Genomic DNA, 27,252 nt, shown 5'->3' with positions numbered 1-27,252 from the left:
TATTTTACCTTTTTCCTGGGGTCCTGCTAAGCAGATACCTATAGGAAGAAAAAGCAGAAAAGAAAAGCATCAGCAAAGCTGTTTAAAAATGTTTAGAGAGATTGAATGAAGAGCAAAATAAAAAATATATGAAAACTCCTATTTTACCTATAGTGCCTAAGGGATCTAGTTGCCTAAGGAGAGACTGAGGCCCCGATGCTCAGAAGCTTTCCATGCTGGTAAGACTCATTAAACAGTCTTACTGGCAAAGAAGCTCTCTCCTGATGTTCAAACAAGTTAAGAACATAAGTTCTCGGTAGCTGTTACCGATCTTCGTAGCAGCCACTGAGAACCCTATGCAAATGCATCACAAGGAGCTCATTAGTATTTAAATTAGCTTTCCTTATGATGCCCAAAAGGGAATGCCCCCTTTTTATGGGGCAAAAATTTCTGGCAGGTCTGGATCTGCTGTTAGCTGTTGTGCATGTAATGTGTGTCTGTATATCCAGTGCACACAACACACTCACAAAAGCTGTGCCCATCTTATGCCCCCCCCACCCCCAAAAAAAGCCCATGGCTGAGAAGGCAGTCACTGCTCTCCCTGCCAGCTCACCTGATCACAACTCTGAAGCCATGATCAGCTGATCTGGCAGGGGAAGCCCAGATCAGCTGATCTTGCAGGGGAAGCTCCGATCAGCTGAGCTGGCAGGGCTCCCCATAGACACTCTAAATGTTCGCCTAGAACATCAGATGCACTTGAATTGGCCCTGGGCAGGGAGAGGCAGTGCACAAGAAGGCATGCTTAGATTTCTTCTTACTAGTGAGATTGTTTCTCTTAGGCTTACCTCTTATGAAAGCAATGATCAGGATCAGTGCACAGGAACTGAGTATGGACAAAGCATGACTGGGCACACAATTCTTCTATCTCTTCCTAGCCATCTCTAGCATCTTCTTCCTATCTATTATTTAACATTTCTATAGCACATCTAGATGTACATAGTGCTGTACATTAAAACATTCTAGAGGGAGTCAATGCTCAGAAGAACTTACAATATAATCAAACAAACAGGACAAGTAGGGGATCAGGGAGTTTCTCAGGCATGGGTGCTTTACAAGTGAGTGGGGGTTAGGAGTTAAAAGCAACCTCGAAAACATGGGCTTTTACTGATTTGAATGCTACCAGGGCCAGAGCTTCACGTACTGACACAGGCAGTCTGTTCTAGGCGTATGAAGCAGCAAGATAGAAGGAACATAGTCTAGAGTTGACAGTAGAGAAGAATGGTACAGATAAGAGAGATTTGCCTGATGAACAGAGTTCCTGGGGAGGAGCATAGGGAGGGATAAGAAAGGAGAGATATTGAGGAGTTGCATAGTGAATGCATTTGTAAGTCAATAAGAGGAGTTTGAACTGTATGCGGAAATGGATAGGGTGCCAATGAAGTGATTTGAGGAGAGGGGTGATGTGAGCATAGCGACTCTGGTGGAACATAAGGCGTGCAGCAGAATTTTGAATGGATTAAAGGAAGACATGTGAGAAGCAGGTTGTAGTAGTCTAGGTGAGAAGTGATAAGGGTATGAATAAGGGTTTTGATAGTGTGCTCAGAGAGGAAGGATCAGATTTGGTAATGCTATCGAGAAAGAAATGACAGGTTTTGGTGATCTGTTGTGCAGAGAAAGATAGAGAGGAGTCAAAGATGACTGCGAGGTTGCAAGCTTAAGAGACAGGGAGGATGAGAATGTTATCTACTGAGTTAGAGAGTAGGAGGAGAGGTAGATTTAGGTGGAAGGATAAGTAGCTTAGGGCCTGTTTTACAAAGCTGCACTAGCGGCTGCTGTGTGGTAATGGCCCTGAAGCCCATAGAGATTTAAATGGCTTCGGGGCTGTTGCTGTGTGGTTTTGTAAAACAGGATGTTAGTCTTGGCCATGTTTAGTTATAAAGTGATGGTGGGACATCCAGGCAGCAATGTTAGGCAGGCGGGCTAAGACTCAGACCTAGATTCTTATAGAGATTTCTGCTGCAGAGAGGTAGATCTGGGAGTCATCAGCATAGAGGTGATATTGAAAACCATGGGAGAAGATCAGAGTATCAAGGGAATGAGTATAGTTGAAGAAATGAAGAGGTCCCAGAACAGAGCCTTGGGATACCTCAACAGTGGGATAGCAGTGGAGGAGAATCCACCACTGCATGTACTAAAGGTGCAATGTGAGAGTTAAGAAAAGAATCAAGAAAGAACAGAACCCTGAAATTCAAGTCAGGACAATGTATCAAGGTGAAGGTGGTGGTCTACAATGTCAAAAACAGTGGGTAGATCAAGAAGGATGAGGATAGCATAGAGGCCTTTGGATCTGGCCAGGGATAGGTCATTAGAGACTTTAGCAAGGGAAGTTTCCATAGAGTGCAAAGGGTGAAAGCCTGATTGGAGTGGATCAAGAATAGCTAGGGATGACAGAAAGTCAAGGCAATGGCAATGAATAACATATTCAAGTAGCTTGGAAAAGAAGAAAAGGAGGGAGATGGGGCAATAATTGGAAGGACAGGTAGATCTAGTGAAGGATTTTTGAGTAGTGGTGCAATTATAGCATGTTTGAAGTTATCAGAGACAGCTGCAATGGAAAGTGATAGATTGAAGAAGTGACAAATGGAAGGGATGACAGTAGGAGAGATGGTGCTGAGTAGATGGGTATGAACTGGATCAGAGGAGAAGGTAGTGAGTTTGGAGGAGTAAAGAAAATGTGCAGTTTCTTCTTTAGTAATTTCAGGAAAGGAAGAAAAGGCAGCAAGAGCTGAAGAAGGGTTGACAGAGTGGGCTGGGGGAGGAAGAGATGGAAGTGACTTGGTTGAGAACTCAAGATTCAGCCATAGGCTGGGGGGAAAGTAATGGAGGAGTTGGAAGTGATTGCACTTTGAGTAGTGCAAAGAGATGGCAAAGCTTGGAGCTGAGAGAGTTAATTAAATGGAAGTACAGTAGTAGTCTTGTTTGGCAAGTGAAAGAGCAGACTGTAAGGAGGTTAGGAGGAATTTGAAATGTATGCAGTCAGCATGAGTGTGAGATTTGAGCCAAAGATATTCAGCAGACCTGGCACAGGGATATAAGTAGCAGCTTTTAGAAGTCAGCCAGGGCTAGGGTTTGGCATGCTTTACAGAACATGGAGAGGATACCTAGAGCTCAGGAGAAAATGGTATTATAGGAGACAGCTCACTGACAGACTTGTGTAACATAGTGGTTGAGAGATTGGGTAAGGAATGGCCAGTAGGAAAAGGGAAATGATAATGCCCTTGTATATGTCTTTTGTGAGGCCCCATTTGGAATATTGTGTGCAATTTTGAAGACTCCACCTTCATAAAAATATACATAGGATGGAGTAGCAGTTGTTCTCCTGCCCGCATACCATTTATTAAGTCACACTATGATCTGTAGATTTCCATAGAATACAATTTGCTGTGGTACAAACAATGGTGCAAAGCAGAAGAGATACTAATATACTAGCAGAAGGAGAAGAAACACTGTGGCCACCTTCTCTGCTCTTCTGCTAGTTGGGGCTGGAACTAGGCCACCACTACAGTAGTAAGGGCCAAGCTAAGACGCAAGAACTGCATAGACAGTTGTATAAGGGGTAAAGCTAAGAAGTTGTATAAGACAGTTGTATAAGGGGTAAAGCTAAGAAGGAACTGAAATGGGCTGTCTAGCCCAGGGGATCACATGGCATGGTACGGTAGAGGGGCAAGAAATTCACTAACATCCAAAGCATACCAGACATCATACTAGATCAGTGGTTCTCAACCCTGTCCTCAGAACACATTAAATCAGTGTGATTTTCAAGATATCCACAATAAATATGCATGCAATAGATTTGCATACTTTGGAGGCAGTACATGCAAATGTATCACATGAATATTCATTGTGGGTATCCTGAAAACCTGACTGGCTTGGTATGTCCCAAGGACTGGGTTGAGAACCCATGTACTAGGAGAAAGTACTGTGAAGGTGCTTCCTCCATGAGACACAGGTATCTGACTTGTCATTTTACTCAGATCCTTCTTATGACCCTGGGCAAGTCACTTAACCCTCCTTTACCTCAGGTACAAACTTAGATTATATGCCCTCGAGGGACAAATAATTACCTACTGTACCTGAAAATACACAATTTCAGTAGCTTGTGGGGGTTTAAATTCATAGTACTGTGAAATACCTATAAGCACAAATGCCTGGAGGCTCACTTGTTTGAAGAATGAGGGAGTTTGGTATGGATGAGGGAAAATTGAGAGGAGGAGGGAAAACAATAAAAGGAACAGGGTGAAAGCACGGAGATACCAGTGGCAACAGGGTAGAGTATACTGAGAGAGAGATAGAAGCAGACAGACTGATAGAGTGTGTGTAAAAGAGGCTGGTGGGGATTCTCCTTTCCCCTCTCTCTACCCCCTCCCCTACCTGTTTGAAATGTTAGATTCTGTAAATTCTAGGGAGCCAATATTCAGAGTAATTTAAGTGAGCTAGAGAGATTTTTGGCTGTTTAACTCAACTGTCACCAGCCAACCACCAATATTTAGCAGCACTAAACCAGACAATGCCGGGTTGTGGAAAGTCCATCTGGGAGCCCGGACAGTCCTCTAAAAAGAGCACATGTCAGGGTTTTCCTGGACATCTGGTAACGCTATGACTGGTGTCAGCTGAATATTAGCTCATTATTTCTTGCTGTGTGAAAGGTTGGCCACGTCTGACATAAGAGAACAATTATGGGCTCCAAAGCAGATCCCACCCCTCAGAGCCTTTAGGGTTTCAGGAGTCCCCCCTTTCACTCTGATTTAGGGGCTTCACTAGCCACCCATAACCTCCAGTAATATGGAAGTAGGAGGAATGGGAAGCATTTGATACTTTTCAATTGCATCCAACAGGAGAGAACAAGGACATGGCTTTGTCAACAACTGAAACAGATTATGCAGTAGACCAAGAATGGATGAGGTGGGGGTGCCATCTCAAGAATGAAAAGACAGCATTTATCTTTCAATAACAGAAGTCCAAGCTCAATTTTCGAAAGCGATGGAAGTCCATTATGGTCAGTACTGAAATATTACTGAACAATCTGTGTGTATCCACTTATTTATTGTAGCCCTTATATTCAGCCTGCAGAAGGCAATCTGGGTACTTCCCGTGGGCCATGGCTATCCCAGAAATTCAATGCTAGCACCATATCTGGCCACTGGCATTGAATTTCCAGTTTAAAGCTTACCACCGCGGACTTAGCCAGCCAAGCCGATATTCAGTAGGATCCCGTCTGTTTTCCCTGAAATAATTTCCACTTCAGGTTCTCAACTTCAAATGCCTCTCTGAAGGCAAACTAGCCCTCATGTTCTATCCAACCCTTTCTCTCTTATATATATATTTATCTCGATGTATTTTTTGACAACCTCGTGTACCTACCTTCCCTATGATGTCAGTATCAAGTTATGTACTCACCCACTCACTAATTCCTGTGATGGATTCCTTATCCCCCCCCCTCTTTTTAACATTTGCTTTTAAATTTAAAGCGCCTAGATATTTTTTGATAGATGGTATATCAAGAAAATAATAAACTTGAAAACTTGGGTCTATCTGGCTGCATGCCTTAGCCAACCAGTTGCTGAATATCGGTGGTTGCACAACATAAACAGTTACCAGACTAGCTAGCGATCTGGATATTCAGCAGGCTATCTCGCACTGAGTATTAGCAGATACTTGTAGTTGGGTAATCGGTACTTAGCTGGCCGGGAGCCGTTCCCGGTCGGCTAAGTACTGCTGAATATCGGCTGGTCTGTTTTTAGCTGAATGGATAGCCATGTTTTCCAATTATTAGCAAAGAGTCACACTTACTGCATGAAGCCAGCAATAGTTATTATTAGCTATATGTATTCCTTCTTAGTGCAAAATGTATTCCTTCTTAGTGCAACTTAACACTTACCCCATAGGAATGCTAGGGAGGTCCATATTTGGAAAACTGTTGTAGCCATTGCTGGAAAATATAAAAGAACTAAGTTAACACATATAAAAACAATCATTGGAGAGCTTTCTAAAATGTAATAAACAGAATACAAGAGAAATAGAATAATAACCTCTGGAGGTAAGTATTTAAAGGATTTGTCTATTTTGTATAGATTGATTGATGCAGGTGTTCTGTCAAAATTTGGGCAAGTTGGACTCGCATGTGTCTTAATAAAGTTTTTGGTCTTGTTATGAAAGGATTTATGGCCCTGACTGTTTATGTTTATTAATATTTATATACCACTCTTTGTTACAGCATCAGCACGGTGTGCATCAATTAAAAAGGAAAAGAACGACAATAATTATAGTACAAGTGTAAAGAAAAGAAACAAAATAAGAGGAAAAAAATTATTAATTTAGTTGCTGTATGATCCCAATTAAAGATTAAAACCATATGATAAAAACAAAACTAGGAAGGATATGCCAATCCAAATAAATAGGTTTTTTAAAGAAGCTGTAAATTTGGTATAGGTAGACTTACAACGATGCAAAAAAGGCAGAGTTTTGAGTAGATTTTAACCTTACCAAATGAGTAGATGGTAGTGTCAAACTATTTAAAATTGTTGACCACAACGATCATAGAAACTTAGAAACATGATGGCAGATAAAGGCCACATAGCCCATCCAGTCTACCCATCTACAGTAACCATTATCTCTTCCTCTCTCTAAGAGATCCCACGTGCCTATCCCAGCTTTTATTGAATTCAGACACAGTTTCTGTATTGTGACAAACCCATTGCCAGCCCTGGCTTTGTCTCAGGGTTAAGTAGAAACAAAACACAGTCCCTGGTCAGAAGAGCTGACCAGGTCAAGAGTAAAGTTTTGGAATTGGCTGACTACCTCTCAGACAGTGAGGCAGAGCAAGAAAGGTATGAGCCTAGTGTCACCTAGCAGAATGTGCCATACCAGTTTAGATACTAAAAAGCCTGTTACGTTTTTTTTCTGAGAATTGGAAGCATGGCCCTTTAAGGCATTCTCAGCACAAGCAGCCCAGGACAAGCAAGGTTCAACTCCCAAGAGAGCTATAACCCTTTCACCTTCCTAGGAGAAAGGAGTAGGATTTTGACATGCTTAACAACAGAGCCTTGAATCAGAGGGAGGAAGACGGGCAGAAGAGCAGGCAGAAGGATGGGCAAGAGAGCAGGCAGGAAGACAGGAAGGTGGAGGGAGGATCCATTCCTAGGGTTACTAGATTTTCCTTCAGGAAAATCCAGACCCATGGCCATGCCCCCAGGACTGCCCAGTGCTGCCTCTGTCATGTCCTATTCCACCCTCTTGCCCCACCCCAGAAGGCATCTGGGCATACCGTGTGTGCATTTTGTCAGGAACCTTTTCAAAACCGCTGAGTTTTGAAAAGCCATCTGGAACCCTGGACATGTCCTCAAAAGGAGGACATGTCCATGGAACTCTGGACGTCTGGTAACCCTAGCCATTCTCCTCAGCTAGGCATCAGCCAAGACATTGAAATGACTGAAAACTGCCAATCCTGTTAACAGCTACTGGCAGATCTGTTATGGAGGAGGCCATGATTATTTCTGACCTGCCAATAGAGGTAATTATCCCACAGGAGTGTATGAGGGTCAGTCCCTGAGTAAAGGGAGGAAACAAACCCATTTTGGATATAAGAACTATGTTTGTATTTGCCTGTTCCCTGAGGGCAGAAGGCAGATGCCTTCAATCAAGCAAGGAGAAAAGCCTCTCTGTTTAAACCAGATTTCTTTTAGCTAAGAACCTGAGTTACTGAGACTGTTCTGTAAAACTGATAAAAGCTTTTTTAGAATAATCAGTTTATTTATTAGAAGTCTGTGTGGAACACTGTCAAAGACTTTGCTAAAATCTAAATATACCACACTTAGCAAACTACATCCAATTCTCTTGTCACCCAGTCAAAGAAATTGATCAGATTTGTCTGACAAGACCTAGCTCTAGTGAATCCATGTTGCCTCCGGTCCTATAATCCACAGGATTCTAGAAACTTGACCATTCTCTGTTTTAAAAGTGTTTCCATTAATTTGTTTACCACAGAAGTCAGACCTACTGGCCTGTAATTCCCTACTTCTTTCTTACTTCAACTTTTGTATAGAGGGACCACATCCGCCCTTCTCCAGTTCTCTGGTACCACTCCCAACTCTAGAGAAGCATTGAAAAGGTCAGTCATCGGAGCCATCAAACTTTCCTAGATTTTTTCAGCACCCTCAGATGTACACCATCTGGTCCCATTGCTTTGTCTACCTTTAATTTAGCTGACTCCTCATAAACACAATCCTCTGAAAATGGATAGGGACTAATGCATTTACTTTGTAGTTCATTGTTGTTTCTCTCTCTTTTGTCTTCCTAGACTCCTGCCTAAAGCCTTTGAACCCAAACCATTAACAATTCTTCTGCACTGATATAAATCCAACTCTCATCTCTTGCCACTTCTGGCTCTCTTCAGGGACACTTCTGAAAAATGCCCATCATTAAAATATAACCTACTTCTAGGAGATAGTCTCCACAGCCACACTATGAACTCAGCTTAGACCCTCCCACCTTCCCCTCAACCCACCCACCCCTAGGCTCACATTGTAATAATTATATAATAATAAACTTTATTTTTGTATACCGCCATACCAATGAGTTCTAGGTGGTTTACATCAAGAAAAGCTGGACAATCAGCGAATCTTATAAATGCACCACATGACATATAAATACAATACTAAAACAATTAAGATATGAATTTATCAAACAAGTAGGTTTTCAGTGTTTTTCTAAAAGCATGGTAAGATTAGAAACATAGAAACATAGAACATGACTGCAGAAAAGGGCCACGGCCCATCTAGTCTGCCCACACTAATGGCCCACCCCTCTAACTACCTCCATGAAGAGCTTGAGGAATTAAGATACTCCACTGGGTGTTCATTTTACTAGCTTGGAATACTAAAGTTTGATCAAAAAATCTTGTATAATGACAAGCTTTAGGTGATGGAAATGCAAACCAGTAAGATTTGTGTGTATTCACATTTGTTTTATGAAATTCAAAATGAGAGACAAGATAAGCTGGAGCTAAACTAAATAATACTTTAAAGCAGATGCAACCAAATTTGAATAAAGCTCTTGCATCAAACGGTAACCAGTGAAGCTGTCTATAATAAGAGCTAACATGACTGTGTTTTTACAGACCGAAGATCAAATGAACCGCTGAGTTTTGTATTATTCTTAATCTGTTAAGAATTTTTTTATGAGATCCCAAATAAATTATATTACAATAGTCCAAGACAAACAGGACTGAAGACTGAACTCTGAACCAATAGCCTAAATGACTCTAAATCAAACTATTTCTTAATCATACGCAATTTCCAAAGGACAGAAAAAAATTTCGTTATCATTAAATCCATTTGAACTTCTAAGGTAAGATGACGATCTAACACAACACCCAATATTTTAATAGTATTAGATATCGGGAAATTATGTCCATTAAGATGAAGTACATTTTCATTGATATTATCATTTGGACAAACTAAAAAGAACTTTGTTTTTTTGGGGTTAAGTTTGAATTTAAAATTAATGGTCAATTTCTCTATTTGTGCCAGAATTACTGAACTCTGATGTTTTATATCTGCTGTAAATGACATCATTGGGACAAGCATAGTAATATCATTGGCATAGATGTACAATTTAACCTTCAGATTTTGCAATACATTACCCAACGCAACTAGGTAAATGTTAAACAAAGTTGGTGATAATGGAGAACCTTGTAGAACCCCACAAGGATTATTTCAAGAAACAGAATATTTACCAGCACTGTATACCTGATAGGATCTATTTTTTTAAAAAAACCCTGAAACCATTTACTAACATTTCCCGAAATACCGATTGAGTCCAGACAGTCCAACAGAATCTCGTGGTCAACCATATCAAATGCAGTGCTCAAATCCAACTGAAGTATTAATGCACTGGATTCCACGCTGAACAGCTCATGAAGATGATCCATCAATGAAGCGATTACAGTTTCAGTACTAAATCCTGAGCGAAATCCAGATTGGGACATTTGAAGAATATCAAATTTTTCCAAGATATATAGACTCACCCATCAATCATCCTCCACCTGTTGCCCCCCCCCCCCATAAAAAATCTCACCCTTCCTTATCTATCTTCCATCATATCCAGGACAACTCTCACTCCCTCCCCTCACCAATGACTCCTGTTCACCAACTCCTCTTAGTGCTACTAACCTTCCCCATCCCCTCCAATCTTCCTAATTCTAGAAGATCCCACAATAGAGATGCTCCAATCAACAAACGTCATGTTAAATCACCTAAACTTTCCCCTTTTTAGATATATTCTGAATGTCTACTATTAAATCTCTGTCCACTTCTTCCGTCTGTGGAGGCCTGTATATCACACCATTGTAAATATATTCACCATTCCCTCTTTTCAAATTGATTCACACTACCTCTTCCTTGCCCTGTAGATCCTGCAATTGTGTGGCTTTAATATGATCTTTAACATATATGCTACTCCCCTCCTTTTCTTCCTACCCTGTCTTTCCTGAACAGATTATAGCCTGGTATAACTGCATCCATGTATTCTTTATATGGGCGGGATCACTCACAGATCTACAAAGGTTTATTATTTAGTTAAATACCCAAGATTCAGGTGGGATATGCACCCTGTTGTCTTTCTATACATGGAAATCATGAAGACCAGCACAGGACTGAGCACAAAGGTACATCATAAGGCCACAGAGAAAAATAATTACCTGAAATACACAAGCTGCCATCCTCACAATTTGAGAAAAGCTCTCCTCATTGGACAGTTTCTCAGAATACGTTGCATTTGCACATCCATGTCACATTTTTACACAGAAGCTGATATTCTTACAGCAAAACTTTCCGAGAGGGGATATCCAAAGAACATTACACACAAAGCTTTTTTGAGCGCTAAGTATGCTAATAGTGATCTATTATTAAGTGAATCAATTCGAGTCAATACCAACAAACAAGTGTATGCACGCTCTTATTCTGTCCAAGCACATAAGATCTCTTGAAGCATACACAAACACTGGCATGTGTTGCAACTTCATGAGGTATTTCGGGAACATCCCTGTATAGCCTTCACTAAGGGGTAGAAATTTGGCTGATAGACTAGTAAGGACAAACATCAAACAAACTTCTTCATGAGACCACAATGGGACACACAGCTTGTGGTCACTGTTCTTTGTGTAGTCACACTCTAGAGGATAACAGTTGGATTCATCCTCAAATGAAGCAAACCTTGTACTTAAAAAACAATATGTCATGTGACTTCACATTTGTTGTATATGTGATGCAATGTATCTGTAATGAATTATATGTGGGCAGTACAACTCGATCAGTCCAAACACGGATGACAGAACATCAGAGCTGTCTTTAGATCAAACGTCAGAATGCTCTGATGGTGAGCCACAGTGTTGAAAAATAACATACTTTCCAACATATGTGCTGGAGTGTCATTGAACAGATTTCTCCCTCATTCCAGGGTGATAAAAATATTTTTTATTATCAAGATAACAATTCTGGAATTACACATTGTCATTTTCACCCCCCCCCCCCCATGGCATGAATGATGACATGGAGTGTTTGACAGCTGGAATGTTTAGATATTAACATCTTTTTCAAAGCCACATGCCGTCAGCAGTTCATTGGTTGAGAGGTGCGTTCACGTGACTATTTCTTGATTGAAAAGAGTGTTAGACCCCAGTTACTTTATGCCCCACCGATTTCAAGAATACAGCAGGTTGTGCCCCTGAGTTTGCCCCTGAGGAAGGAAACAAAACGGGGTGCTTTGTAGGGCATTAAGCTGAGGCATCCCCTTTGAGGAAGTTATTGAGCATCGGTGGACATCATGAGATAAGTTCCCTTTAAAATAACTTATGACTTGGAATGAGGAAACTTTCTCTTATTATGAAACAGTAGTGGGTTTAAATGATTTGTGTGATTTTGCACTGAACACTTTAGAAATCTCTATTGTATTTTTGCACACTGAACTTGAGGTAATTAAAAGTTTAAAATATGGAAAGATAATAAATGATGTTTACAGGTAAACCATATAGTGCGCTCTAGGGGGCACTTTAATAGTGGATATACCATGGTGAACTCTATAATTATTATCAAGAGCTTCCCACAGACTGAAAAACCTCCCAATGGAAATAATTGAAAGCTATTTCCTAATAAGTGATCCTTAGTAGAGTTCAATGTACAAAATTAGAGATACAAGAGTAGGTTAAGGGGTTGGAGAATGCTAGGAATGATAAAGAAGGGGATCACAAACAGATCAGAGAAGGTTATCATACCGCTGTACCAGGCCATGGTGCGCCCTCACCTGGAGTACTGTGTCCAGCACTGATCGCCCTACATGAAGAAGGACACGGTATTACTCGAAAGAGTCCAGAGAAGAGCAACTAAGATGGCTAAGGGGTTGGAGGAGCTGCCGTACAGTGAGAGATTAGGGAAACTGGGCCTCTTCTCCCTTGAACAGAGGAGACTGAGAGGGGACATGATCGAAACATTCAAGATAATGAAGGGAATAGACTTAGTAGATAAAGCCAGGTTGTTCACCCTCTCCAAGGTAGAGCGACCAAGAGGGCACTCTCTACAGTTAAACCTATAAATGTAAGAACATAAGAACATGAGAACATAAGAACCTGTGCAGTAGCCCTCTATCTATACCCCTCTATCCCTTTTTCCAGCAGGAAATTGTCCAATCCTTTCTTGAACTCCAGTACCGTACTCTGTCCTATTACGCCCTCTGGAAGCGCATTCCAGGTATCCACCACACGCTGGGTAAAGGAAAACTTCCTTGCATTAATTTTGAATCTGTCCCCTTCCAACTTTTCCAAATGCCCTCTTGTTCTGTTATGTTTTGAAAGTTTGAAGAATCTGTCCCTCTCTACTCTCTCTATGCCCTTCATGATCTTGTAGGTCTCTATCATGTCTCCTCTGAGTCTCCACTTTTCCAGGGTGAAGAGCCCCAGTCTCTCCAATCTTTCAGTGTATGAAAGGTTTTCCATGCCCTTAATCATTCGTGCCGCTCTCCTCTGGACCCTCTCAAGTATTGCCATATCCTTCTTAAGGTACGATGACCAATACTGAACACAGTACTCCAGGTGCGGGCGCACTATTGCCCGATACAACGGCAGGATGACTTCTTTTATTCTGGTCGTAATACCCTTCTTAATAATATCCAACATTCTGTTTGCCTTCTTCGTAGCTGCTGCGTATTGTGCCATTGACTTCATTGTTGTGTCCACCAGTACACCCAAATCTCTTTCAAGGTTACTTCCCTCTAATACTAATCCCCCAATTTGGTAGCTGAACATCGGGTTCTTTCTCCCTATATGCATGACCTTGCATTTCCCTACATTAAAGTTCATCTGCTATTTAATCGCCCACTCCTCCAGTTTGTTCAGGTCCCTTTGTAGGTCTTCACACTCTTCCGCAGTTCTAACCCTTCTACAGAGTTTAGTGTCATCCGCAAATTTTATAACTTTACACTTCAATGTATTTATTAATGACCTGGAAACGGGGATGAACAGCAGCGGTCCCAGTACTGACCCCTGCGGAACTCCGCTCATGACCCTCCTCCAGCCCGAGTAGTGACTTTTCACTCCATCCAACCAGGTGTCAGATTTTCATTGACTCCTGATGCTTGTGGGTATGCAGAAACACAGCCCATGTGGAGTCCTAATTTTCAATCTATGTGAACTGTTCAAATAATTAAAGAGCTTCATTTATTATTGCACTCAATCTATTCATTTACCACCCCCCCCCCCCCCCCACACACACACACATACACACACCCATCCTTTTACTAAGCTATGGTAGATGTTTCTACCAGACTCCAGAGTGCTAAATGTTCAAACACTCATAGAATTCCTATGAGCATCAGAGCACCATTGGAGCATTTAACACCCCGAGCCATAGTAGAAACGTCTACTGCAGCTTAGTAAAAGGGGGGATTAATTGGTCATCTCTTTTTTGTGGGTCTTGCATAAAAATTATAGTAGATATTTTTAGGAGAAAAGGGGTAATTTTATATGTGATTTGAACATATAAAACTGCATTGTATGTTCTCAAATAAGTTTTTATAAAATTTCTCAAGACTATAGGGTCCTGAAAGATCTGCACCGACATGGTATAAGCATTCCTGGGGCAGATGATGGGTGCAGAAGGAATGGAATTTTTGCTTGCGTGGGTATTTTATCAAATACATACATATATGCACAGATCTATACCTGCATCAGAGCAGAGGAAAATTTGTGTGGAATATTTTAGGCAGGTTGTTCTATGCATCTTTTCTTCCTAGGTATCCTTCCATAGGACAACTTCAAAAATGTATATTAAGCTTGCAAGTCCATAGGAAACTTCACTATGGAAGTTCTCTTATAAAATTCAGTAACTGATGGCTTTAAGCACCTGTTTGACTCCAAAATGACATCATCACACATCAGCCAGCTACAACATCTCCCAGCCTTTGTCCTTTCCCTTTGTGATGTGGGTCCAGTGGAGGGTAATTTTATATCAGGGCAATATAAAGAAAATCCAAAACATGCCTATTCTATGGCCAGTTTATAAGAATTCACGAATAACTATGGGCTCCTTTTACGAAACGGTGGAAGAAGTTTCTACCACGGGCTAGTGAGATAAATGCTCCAACGCACATAGGAATTCTATGAGCGTGGAACATTTAACTCGCTGGCTTGCAGTAGAAACCTCTACTGCCATTTAGTATATCCCAGCGTATATACTACTCTTGAATACGAAGCAAAATAAATATAGACTGGAATGAATCAGTCTTTATAGATTATAAAGAGCACATAGCTTCAAAAATAATCCATATTAGAGTACAAATGTTGCTTCTGGACAGGTATATCCATGTACATGTACTTTATAAAGGCAAGTCTATATTCTAGCTGTCCATATATACACCCCTTGTATGTGTAGATATATCAAATACTTGAACTTATGCACATAAGAGCTCAAAAGTGCAAGCAGGCTATCTAAGTGCTATTGTGTAATGGTGTGCATGAGTGGCATAGTACATAAATGCAAGGAAGCATATACATGATCAAAGCATAGGCAGGGTTCCCACTTATGCATATAACTTACAAAGTACTGGAAGTTATGTGTGTTCCTGCTGTACTTATATGCCCACAGCTATGCCAGATCTGTGACTGCTGTAACTGCAAACTCATAACGTAAGGCATGATGATACTAGGCTATGCTAGTATTGTAGAACAGAATCTGGGCACCCAGATGTCACTATACCGCAGAAAAGCCTTTTATTACTTGTCCTCAGGGTACCTAAATGGAGGTGCTCAATTGCAGAATTACCCCCTATGTATGTGCATGCATTTATAAAGTATACCCTAAATTTTGCCCACTTCCTTTCAAATAACCATAAGAATGCCAAATGCACAGAAAACATGTATACCTATATGCACATCTACACCTATAGAATTTTTTTTACTAGTCATTTCTGTGTGTAAAATGAATCGATTTTTCACTCTTTCAGAAAATTTCAAGACCAGAGGAGATATAATAAAATTTTTTGGAAATACCGTTGAAACAAATAGAAGGAAATATATTTATCACTCAATGAATAATTAAGCTCTGGAACTCATTGCCAGAGGATGCGGTTACAGCGGTTAGTATAGCTGGGTTTAAAAATAGTTTGGACAAGTTCCTGTCTGCTAATAAGACCAACTTGGGGGAAGCTACTACTTGATCTGGGATCGGTAGTATGGAATGCTGCTACTATTTGGGTTTACTTTAGTCCTAAAATTAAGAGTCTGTGATTTGTTCATTAGAAGAATAACATTAAAGATTTTTTGTTCAGTTGGAATATTGCCCCCTTTTCTCTGTATTGTAATGACTTAGTGTAATGTGGATAATAGATTTATTAAGACCTTTCTTGTGAGTTACTTTTTGGGTTTCTGCCAGGCACTTGTGATCTGAATTGGTCACTGTTAGAAGCAGGATACTGGGCTAGATGGACCATTGGTTTGACCCAGTATGGCTATTCTTATATTCTTAATGAGAAAAATTATTTTATAAAATGAATCCCTTCTGTCAAGAAAAATTTTGAATATTGCACTCTCAACTTTTCATCATACCTGATTTGAATAGTAAAGGAAAGCCAGCTGTTGTGTTTCTCTCTGTGGGTCTAGAGAGTGACAGCATACACACTTGGCATAAAATGTGAATTATTATTTGATGGCCATTTATCAAACGTAGCTAGTGCACATCAGACAATATTTAGTTCTGGTACTTTCCAAGATATGCCTCATATACGAACAGTCTACTCTGATATCTACTTAGATAAATGGATAGATATTCTTTAGATATACAGTAAAACCTTGGTTTGCGAGCATAATTCGTTCCAGAACATAAGAACATAAGCAGTGCCTCTGCCGGGTCAGACAAGAGGTCCATCCCGCCCAACAGTCCGCCCCCGCGGCGGCCCAACAGGTCATGACCTGCCTTAATCACCAGAAGGGGCCCCCTTGCCCTCTAGGTTTCTCATCGAAGTCCTATCTTCCCATCAATGTCCTAACCCTCCGGCCTTGCACCTGCACGACCTGGTGAGCTGTCTATACTTATGCAACACCCCAGCACCTCCCTCAGTACCCCACAATCCCCTTTTCCTTCAGGAATCTGTCCAATCCCTGTTTGAATCCCTGTACTGTACTCTGCCGGATCACTTCCTCCGGGAGCGCATTCCATTTGTCCACGACCCTTTGGGTGAAGAAAAACTTCCTTGCATTTGATTTGAACCTATCTCCCTTCAGTTTCTCTGAGTGCCCCCTCGTACCTGTCGTTCCTTTTAGTCTGAAGAACCTGTCCCTGTCCACCCTCTCTATGCCCCTAAGTATTTTGAAGGTCTCTATCATATCCCCCCTGAGCCTCCTCTTTTCCAGAGAGAAGAGCCCCAGTTTATCCAGCCTCTCAGCATATGGGCAGTTTTCCAGCCCTCTTACCAGTTTTGTTGCCCTCCTTTGGACTCTCTCAAGAACTGCCATGTCCTTCTTGAGGTGCGGCGACCAATATTGAACGCAGTATTCCAGATGTGGGCGCACCATCGCTCGATGACTTCCCGCGTCCTGGTTGATATGCCCCTCTTGATGATGCCCAGCATCCTGTTGGCTTTCTTCGAGGCTGCTGCACACTGTGCGGATGGTTTCATGGATGGATCCACTAGCACACCCAAGTCTCTCTCAAGTCCGGTGTCTTCCAGCAATCTCCCCCCCATTTTATACTCGAACAATGGGTTCTTTTTCCCTATGTGCATGACCTTGCATTTATCTACGTTAAAGCGCATTTGCCATTTGTTTGCCCAGTCCTCCAGCTTATCGAGGTCCCTTTGCAGTTCCTCACACTCCTCCCTGGTCCTAACTCTGGCGCAGAGCTTGGACCAGGGAGGAGTGTGAGTGAGGGAGGGAAAAGCATGCTTGTAATCCAAAGCACTCATATATCAAAGTGGATTTCCCCATAGGAAATAATGGAAACTCAGACGATTCATTCCACAACTCAAAAACTTTAATACAAAATACTATACGTACTTGTATGGCAAGATCTCGCTCATTTAGAACAGTCGCTACATTCCTGCAGTATCAGAGATAGAAGAACCATCAGCTCAGTTGTGATGATGTGATGCGTGTATGCTGTATGTACTCGTATTGCAAAACTTTACTTGTTTAGAGTAGTCACTACACTTTTGCAGTGTCAGAGAGAGAAGAACCATCGGCTCAGTTGTGATGAGTGTATACTGTATGTATTTGTATTGCAAGACATTGCTTGTATATCAAGTATAGAATGACACAGGGAAAAAAATCTGTCCCCGTTACTTCCCCGTCACCAGACCACCGTCCCCTTCACTGCCCCGTCCCCGCCGTCCCCTTCACCGCCCCATCCCTGTAGCATCCACCCTTCCCTCTCGCCACCTCACCGCCCTTCAGCGGCCCGAGAATCTCCTTCCCTCCCACTTACCTTCGCAGAGCATTAGTAAAGAAACTTACTGAAGCCAGTGGAGACTGCCTGTCTGTGCCTGCAGTCACGTGTGTGTGGGCGGAAGCTTCTCCTCTGCCACAACCGGAAGTTGTGTCAGAAGAGAAGCTTCCGCCCACAAACACACGTGACTGCAGGCAGGCAGACTTCGCCGGCTTCAGTAAGTTTCTTTACTACAGCGCCATGAAGGTAATGGGGAGGGAGGGAGATAGATAGATTTGGCTGTAGGTAAGTAGGGAGGGGGCCGTGCGCGCGCGATTGGTAACCATGCGCCTTCCCTCCCTTAACTGCGGAGACAAGGCCATTCACTGCTCCACAGGGCGGTGGATGGCCTTGTCCCTATGCCCGCAGTGAGCACTTTCCCCTCCCCCCCCCCCCACCGTTTCGGCGGGTTACCCATGGCTAGCCGCGGGTAACTGCCACCGTGTTATTCTCTAATATCAAGTTAAAATTTAATAAAATGTTTTGCTTGTCTTGCAAAACACTTGCAAACCAAGTTACTTGCAATCCAAGGTTTTACTGTATATCTGTATATATTTAAGTCTGTATCTATTGATAGATGTGCATGCATGTATATAGTTTAATGCATAGAAATACACTATTTCTGAAAGTATTCATTTAGATCTCAAATCAGGAACATTTCAGCTTTGCTTGTGTCAAAATAAAAATTGATAGATCTGCAAATTAGTTCTATTGAAATGATTTTGCATGGATCTACTAGCAGATTTCCTTGAATCTTTGCCAAAGACAGCTCTGTGCCTTTTCAAAAGTTAGTGAATAAATTTAACAACCTCCTCCCTTCCCCCCTCCCAGGTTTAACAAATTAGATTATGATATATATATATATATATATATTTAACAGAGACATGTTGCAAGTTTTAATGTGTGTGTCTCTGTGTAGATATTTGAGCCTGGTCATGCTAATCCTAAGGACACTCTTGACTTGACAAACAGCTAATTGAACTACCCAATGGAATTATTTGAATAGACAATATTTTTAAAGATCTAAAAATGCATTTGCTAGAATGCAAATATGTTATGATACCTCATACCTCTGTGCACATGCGCATACATGCACACATACATCCAGAACAAATCATAGTATGTCTATATGTCTCATAGTGCATCCATAGAAGATTACTATGGACCTGTCTTCATATGGTGCCTTAGAACAGTGGTTCCCAACCCTGTCCTGGAGGAACACCAGGCCAATCGGGTTTTCAGGCTAGCCCTAATGAATATGCATGAAGCAAATTTGCATGCCTATCACTTCCATCATATGCAAATCTCTCTCATGCATATTCATTAGGGCTAGCCTGAAAACCCGATTGGCCTGGTGTTCCTCCAGGACAGGGTTGGGAATCACTGCCTTAGAAAAGAACTTTCACCCTTGAAGTTCTTATTGGCTATATAACCTGGCCATCTTTGTCTACCTACTTTGTTGATTTCCCCAGAATTTTATTATATAAAACAGTCAATTCAATATTGTCCATGAACCAGTCATAACTATAGACATTCTCTAAACCATAACAGAGTTAAACATTGCCTGAACTCATATTTTTGTAAAGCATGAGACATGAAAATGAAATTTGTATTTTTTAAACTTTACTACCAATCAGTATTTATGCACATGCCACCGTTTTCCAAATTCAGCAGTGTTGGAGATTTATAAATCTTTTTATATAACTGGAGTGGTCTGTTCAATGGGTTCAGAAGATGGGGAACTGGTTCAATTTCCACTGCAGCTCCTTGTGATCCTGTGCAAGTCACTGAACCCTCCATTCTCCCAGGTACAAAGCTTATATTGTGAACATACTAGGGGCAGAGAAATTGCCTTCATATAATAAATGTAAACTACTTTGATTGTACCACAGAAAAGTGGTATATCAAATCCATGGTCCTTTAGCTTAATGCTTTTAAAAATCCAGAGCCACTAAATGCACCAATCATTACAAAATTATAGTATTAAGAAGCTTTAAGATACAGCTTACCTGCAGGCAGCTCCTGGCTAAAATGATTTAATGGCTATTACCTTATATAGAATGTGTTACCTGGCTCCCCAGCCAATGGACTGGCAGAGACGCCTACTGTACTTAAAACTTAGAAACAAGCCATGCCCCTTCAAGTTCACACACACATACACACACACATGACAGAGAAGACTGTATACGCCTTTGACAAGACTGCTCTGTTTATCTGTGAATAAAAGAGACAGCTGTGGGCAATGCACCTGTACTCAGAAAGCATTCCTGGCTGTTAGTGTGTGCTTTCCTGTTAACAGCTTGCATACAGGCAATCAAGAATTCATAAGATTGGTAATGTTCATGTTTCAGGCAATATGCTTTAATTTATTCCTCCTTTTGAATGTACCTGTACCTGGGGTAGATAGCCTTGCCGTATGTTGCTGACTTCATTATTTTGCTACTGAAGCTATCCTTTTTTCAGTGATCAGATTTTTGGGCTAAAACTGATTCTGATACTAGCAGGAGCATCCCAAGCTGGAATCACACTCTGTGTAATACCCTCCCCCCTTACATTCCTGCCCCACAGTCACTGCAGGGGAGATAGTGGAAGAGGAGTGATTTCTCAGTTATCCCCTTGTACTCTCTCACACTGTCCTTGGCATGACCCTGGATATTAGTGTGGGCTTCAATGGAAATTTGATGATAAATTGAAAGATCAAGGACAAGCTAAGAGAAAAGGGATTAAACTGAATTGTTATATGGGGATACAGTGCAGTATATCCTAGACTGAGACTTTAAGATTCCGTTGAAGATGTACCGTAATCATAGCTTTCTGGGTATAGTAAAGGATATCTCACTCAAGGTAGGACTCTAGATCCATTAAGTTGAAGGTCATTGTATCTGAATTTGACTTAATTTGTAGAGTCTGCTGATGGTTTTATCAGTTCTTTAATATCTTTGAAACCATCTAAACTGCAGTTTCTAGGCACTGAAGTAAAAAAATGTTCTCATTGACGTCTGGGCTTAGTAGATGCAATAGAAATAACACCAGAAGATAAGAAATAACCAAGTCCACATGCCGGCACCTATACTTCTTTCCGCTCCCCCGGTCCTTCTATGCCCCTCCCCTACTGTGCATCTGCCTTCCCTTCCCCTTCCCCCATGCCTCTAACTCTTTGCTAGCACGACCAGCAGCTCCAAATTGCTGCTCGTGCCAGCCTCAGTTCTCTCTCTGAAATATTTTGGAGTCAGAGCAGTTTTGATTCAGACTCTAAGAGAAGTAGATTTTATATAGGCTACCTCTGTGGGAACAGATAAGGAAATGACTTTCAGAATAATGAATATAGCAAATGTAAGAAACCAGGGACTAGAGGAAGGTCATATAAAAAAGGATTTCATTGGTCAAGCAGAAAAGAAACAGAGTGAAAGAGCAAGAAATAAGTGCAGTATTGCACACATGATTTAGGATATGGTCATAGAAGTGAAGAACAAAATAGGGCTCTGGTTTGAAGATGACACCAATATTACAGAGGAAGGGGCCAAGTGAAAGATTACAATAGAAATAATTTGGGGAGAGAAATCAAGATGGCATCTTGAGCAGACACCCTGTGAGATAGATCCTTTCCTCTTTACAGAGAGTTTGCTTGATGCCTTCTTTCTCTGTCTAAGGCATAGGAAAGAGAAGGGTTCGAGAGTCGCCGGTCAGGGAGGATGACTCTCGAGCCCTTCTCTTTCCTATGCCTTAGACAGAGAAAGAAGGCATCAAGCAAACTCTCTGTAAAGAGGAAAGGATCTATCTCACAGGGTGTCACGGATGTTATGAATACACCTCCTCTGCTATGAAGCATCAGTTTTTTCCTACTGTTTTGCTTTGTTGTTATACTTGTTATGTGGTCGTATGCCAGACCACGGTTGTGTGTATTTGACTGCTTTTACAATAAAAATTATATTAAAAAAACAAAAGAGAAGGGTAAAAGTTTGCCAGGTTCCTCAGTGCCTACCCTGGTTCTGGCACTGAGGTAGACTATGACTGAGGAGTTTTGTGTCCCATCTAGTTTCAACCCACAACTCCTTTCAGCCTTTCCTGAAGAGAAGTCCAGTAGCAGTGTGAGCTGCTAGCCCAGGACTGGCTCCGCGACTGTAGAAGCATGTGAGCAGTTCTGATGGGAAGAAGGTGGAACAGAATCCAGCAGTTGCAGTTCCAATGCTACAGAGACCAAGGGCTCTTTTTACTAAGCTGCGTTAGCAGTTTTAGCGCGTGCTTAGCGCACACTACAATGCCGCACATGCTAGACGCAAATGCCTCCATTGAGCTGACATTAGTTTATCTGCATAGCGTGGGGGTTAGCACGCACTAATCTGCAGCGCGCACTAAAAATGCTACCGTAGCTTAGTAAAAGGAGCCCCAAGTATCATAACACAGGAAGCCTTATGGGACACAATGCACTATCTCAATCAGTTTTTATCTAATTTATCTTCAAACTTTGGTGTTCAATATGCTGAGATTTCTAAAATTTGGATCATTCCCAGAAGCTGGAACATCAAGTTGCAATTGTGGATTCACTGGAGAGGAAGGGTGGTGATTTGCAAGATATTTGTGGCACTTTGGTTAAAGATAATTTGGCTCTCCATAGAAAATTTAAATATCTAAAGAATCAGAACAGGATAAATACTGTTTCATCAACTTCCCTATATCACCATTGGTGGCTCCATTGGAAATGGTTAGGAAATATATGAGAGAAATTTTGAAAATGCCACAGGAGACCATTCCACCTATGGTTCATGCTTAGTATCTAACAATATCTAATCGGACTTCCCCGGAACATCCAGATATAACTACTATGAACTTAACAGTTCTTGAACTCACTTTTGGACATTGTTACTTGTAGAACCACACTATGGCCATTCTCACATAAAAATACTGAATAGTTTTCTCTTGGTTTATCTGTCTGTTCATCCTCATCAAGGTATAATTTTGCATGACAGCTGTTAGGTTTTGCAAGAATTCTGAATGCATTGAGAAACAAAGCCACTCCATTGACCACCAGCTCAGTTTAGATGCAAAAACACACACTTATTGTGTCAACCCTGCTTGGAAAAATGAATGTGTTTTGTGGTTGCTCGTAAAAGGACAGGATTTTCCAGTAGATCAGAAGCTTTACAACATTCTTCTTGGGCTTGTCACTATTGATCCCACTGCAGAAAGACAGACGTTTGGTTTCTGTGCTCTGGCATTCACACTCTCTCAAAGGCCCCCTGGTATGAAAGAGGTCAGCCCAAGGTAAAGTCCTTTTTCATCAAAGCCTTTCACAAGAGTACCAGCTAGGACACTAAGGAGGCCATTTGGGAAGGGTTAGATAGTGTTTGCAGATGTTTAAATAGAAATTTGTATATCCGAATGGCCCTATGTATGAAACAGTGATTGTAGAAAAGTTGTGTATATTCATGGCATACAAATAGTTGAAGACAATGGACCCAATATTCAGATTGAGGAAGGCAGCTCCACTATCTCTCTCAGTTGGTAGCAAACCTGGAAATTTAATGCCAGGCCATATTCGTCAACCATCATTGAATTTCCAAGGTTTTTTGGCTGCTAGAAACATAGCTGGTTAATCCAAAATTCATTGGTTGGCCAGCTAAGGCCCTGATGCTAAAAAGCTTTCCGTGGTAGTAAGAATTATTAAAGCACTCTTACTGGCATAGAAAGCTGTCCTGTCAATGCACAAAAGGGTTCTCTGTGGCTGCTACTGATCATTGTAGCAGCTACTGAGATTCTTATGCTAATGTATTAGAAGGAGCTCTCCATGTAATGCACAGCAAGGAAATGCGTTGTTTCCTATGCAAATTTTAACAGCAGGGTCTGAGCTGTCATAGCTTTACTTTCCTGTCATGCCTGAGTGCTGATTGGCTCAGGCACTGACAGGAAAGTATGGCTATATGATAGCATAGACCCACAAAAAATCTCTTGCCTGCCCTTGAACCCTCCCTTTTTCTTACCCAATGCCATCCAAACCCCCTGGTCCCCCCCACCCACTGAACCCCCCAACACAAAAAAAAACACTTGGTGATTTAGTGGGCTGCCCCCATGACCCTCCTCACAGCACCCAGATGTAGAGGTTGGGACTCCTCCCCCCCCTCCTGGCAGGAGGGATACCCACTCCCAGTGGTATAGTGAGGGGACAAACTGACTCGGGAACCGGCATCTCTCCTCCTCTCCACTCCCCCAGTCCTCTCTGCCTCTCCCCTGCTGTGCACATGCCTTCCCTTCCCTCATGCCTCTAACTCTTTGCTAGGGTGAACAGCAGCTCCAAACTGCTGCTTGTGCCAGCCTCGGCTCTTCCTCTAAAGTCACTTCCTGGTCACGGCAGAATGACTCAGGGACTGGTACTAGGGCCAATTCTGTCTAATATGTTTGTAAGCAATATTACCAAAGGAAATGCTTGTCATATTGTGGCTGAAATGAAGATTTACAAAGAAGTAGACATGCCAGAAAGAGTAGAGAACATGTGAAATGACTTACAAAAATTAGAAGAATGGTCTAATGTTTGGTATTTAAAATGTAATGGAAAGAAGTGCAGAGTAGAAATCCAAAGGAGCTGTATGAAATAAAGGGTGAAAGGCTGATATGCACGAACTGGAAGAGTCTTTGTGGTCATACTGTCTGATAGTAACTTATGCATTATATGTAGTCTACCTAGATTTCAGCAAAGGCTTTGACACGGTTCCTCATAGGAGGTTCATCAATAAACTTAAAAGGCTGAAGTTAGGAACCAGATGTGACTTGGATTAGAAACTGATTGACTGACAGGTGACAGAATGTGGTGGTAAATGGAATTTTCTCGGAGGAAAGAAAGGTGCGTAGTGGCATGTCTCAGGTATCAGTACTGGAGAATGTTATGTTCGATATATTTGTGAGTGATATTTCTAAAGAATTAGAAGGAAAAGAATGTATTTTTGCAGATGACATGAAGATTTGCAACAGAGTGTACACACCGGAGGGAACAAAAAATAGGAGAAGAGACCTGCGAAAGTTAGAAGAAAGTCACATCTGGTTCCTAACTTCAGCCTTTTAAATTTATTGATGAGCCTCCTATGAGGAACCGTGTCAAAGCCTTTGCTGAAATCTAGGTAGACTATATCTAGTGCACATCCTCTATTGAATTCTCTGGTTACCCAGTCAAAGAAATCAATCAGATCTCTTTGGCATGATTTTCCCTTGGTGAAACCATTGTCTCAGATTTTGTAACCCATTCAAATTCCAGGTAGTTCACTATTCTTTCAGCAGAGCCTACATTATCTTTCCAACCACCGAAGTGAGGTTTACTAGCCTGTAGTTTCTGACTTTTTCTCTGTTACCACTTTTGTGAAGAGGTACCATATTCATTCTTCTCCAGAACCTCTCCTGTCTCCAAAGATTTATTAAACGAATCCACAAGAGGTCCCACATGAACTTCTCCGAGTTCCCTCAATACCCTAGGATGGATGTCATCTGGTCCCATGGCTTTGTCCACTTTTAATTTTCCCAGCTGTTTATAAACACTTTTGTCTGTGAACTATGTGATAATATAATCCATTCCCATAAACGGTACATCGTTGTCAGCCAACTGAGGTCCTTCTCCAGACTCTTCTTCCGTGAATAAAGAACAGAACAAAGAACAGAAGTATTCGTTTAGTACATTTATTTTTTCTTCATCACTTTCCACATAGCAGTTCTCAGCATCTTAGTCTCACAATTCCATTTCTAGTCTTTCTTCTTTCTCCAATATACCTGAAAAAAATCTTATCTCCTCTCTTTACCTCACCAACTCTTTTTTCTTCTGCCTGCACTTTCACCCATCGCATTTCTCTCATCAATCCTTGAGTTTTATCCAGTATTCTTTTCTATGTTTCTCTTCATGCGTTCTTTTGTATTTCTTGAATGCTGCCTCTTTTGCCTTTATTTTTCTCAGCCACCTGTTTTGAGAACCATAACGGTTTCTTTTTTTCCTCTTGCGTTTATTAACTTGCCTTACATAGTATTTGGTTGCCATTTTTATAGCTTCTTTCAGCTTGGACCACAGTCTTTCCACTGCCCTCAATAAGAGCAAACTCTTAGTATATCCAACTTTAAAAAATGGCAAATACAAAAAAAAATCATGAGCACATCTGGGAGCTAAATTCTGGAATGAGCTACTGGCTGAAATTAGATCTCTACCTACTTACTGCTCTTTTTGCAAATTGCAGAAAACCTACTTCTTTGAGAAATGGGCCTTCCCAAACATATACCCCTGGTTTCTGTAACTGGCCCTAAAGCAGGTACCTAGTTGCAATTCCAGTGCCTTTTATTTAGGGCTGGTAGGTGCTTAAACCTTGCTATTTTTTTTTTTTTACCATTTTTAACAGGGTTTTTCAATTAACTTAGGTGCTAGTTTTAGAATTTTCCCCCATGATGTCTTATAATGCCTTTCCTTTCTAATTTTTTTGTCTTTATTCACTCATTCTTAATTTACTGTTTGCAAACTTTTTGTAATTTTTGGTACACTATTTTGAATCCAGTTGGAGATATAGGGCTCCCTTTTACTAAGCTGTGATAGCAGTTTTAGCGCGTGCACAGCACGCGGAGAATTGGCGCACACGCTAGACGCTAATGCCAGCATTGAGCTGGCATTAGTTCTAGCCACGTAGCACGGGTTTAGCACGCGCGAATTTTCTGCATGCGTTAAAAACGCTATCGCAGCTTAGTAAAAGGAGCCCATAGTGGTATATAAGACACCATTAGCATTAACATTATATCCTGTTATCTCATCAGTTCTTTCTTCAGGAATGCCCTTATTTTACTGCAATCAGCATGTTTGAAAATCCAAGACTTTAGCTCTCACATTAAACTTACAGACTTTAGCTCTTACATCAATCCATACATTATAATGATCACTGCTACTACCTGGACATTAGGCATACTTTTTCCATTTGTGAGCACCAGATCTAGCGTTGCCCCTTCCCTTGTGGATTCCACTGCCATTTGTCTGAGTAAAGCACTTTGAAGGCCATCTACAGTCTCTCTGCTTCTTTCTGATTCTGCTGTTGGGACATTCCAGTCCACATCAGGAAGGTTGAAATCTCCTAAAAACAGCCCTTCCCCTTTCAGTCTCAGTTTTTGGATGTCTGCAACCCTCAATTGGTCTAGCTTCTTCATTTGTGCTGATCTTATTGAGGCAAAACAATGCAACGAGATGGCGGTCAAAGTCAGAAAGATGCTAGGCTGCATAAAGAGCAGTATAACCAGCAGAAAG

General features: G+C 41.4%; 1 protein-coding gene across 1 annotated transcript in view; it reads right to left on the bottom strand.

The window, feature by feature from the left end:
• Nucleotides 1–25,825, bottom strand: part of LOC117368883 (IgGFc-binding protein-like) — a 48,677-nt gene extending 22,852 nt beyond the window's left edge. Inside the window, exons 1-5 of the mRNA XM_033962626.1 lie at nucleotides 25,781–25,825; nucleotides 25,340–25,536; nucleotides 22,851–22,969; nucleotides 9,847–9,999; nucleotides 9–38 (exon numbers count right to left, since the gene is read on the bottom strand). Coding sequence (XP_033818517.1) covers nucleotides 9–38; nucleotides 9,847–9,999; nucleotides 22,851–22,969; nucleotides 25,340–25,536; nucleotides 25,781–25,825 — 544 coding nt within the window. The remainder of the gene's footprint in view (nucleotides 1–8; nucleotides 39–9,846; nucleotides 10,000–22,850; nucleotides 22,970–25,339; nucleotides 25,537–25,780) is intronic.
• Between the last annotated feature and the right edge of the window lie 1,427 nt (nucleotides 25,826–27,252).

The sequence above is a fragment of the Geotrypetes seraphini genome, chromosome 11, assembly GCF_902459505.1.
Source record: "Geotrypetes seraphini chromosome 11, aGeoSer1.1, whole genome shotgun sequence".
NCBI lineage: Eukaryota > Metazoa > Chordata > Amphibia > Gymnophiona > Dermophiidae > Geotrypetes > Geotrypetes seraphini.
This window is presented reverse-complemented; position numbering and strand designations above follow the sequence as displayed.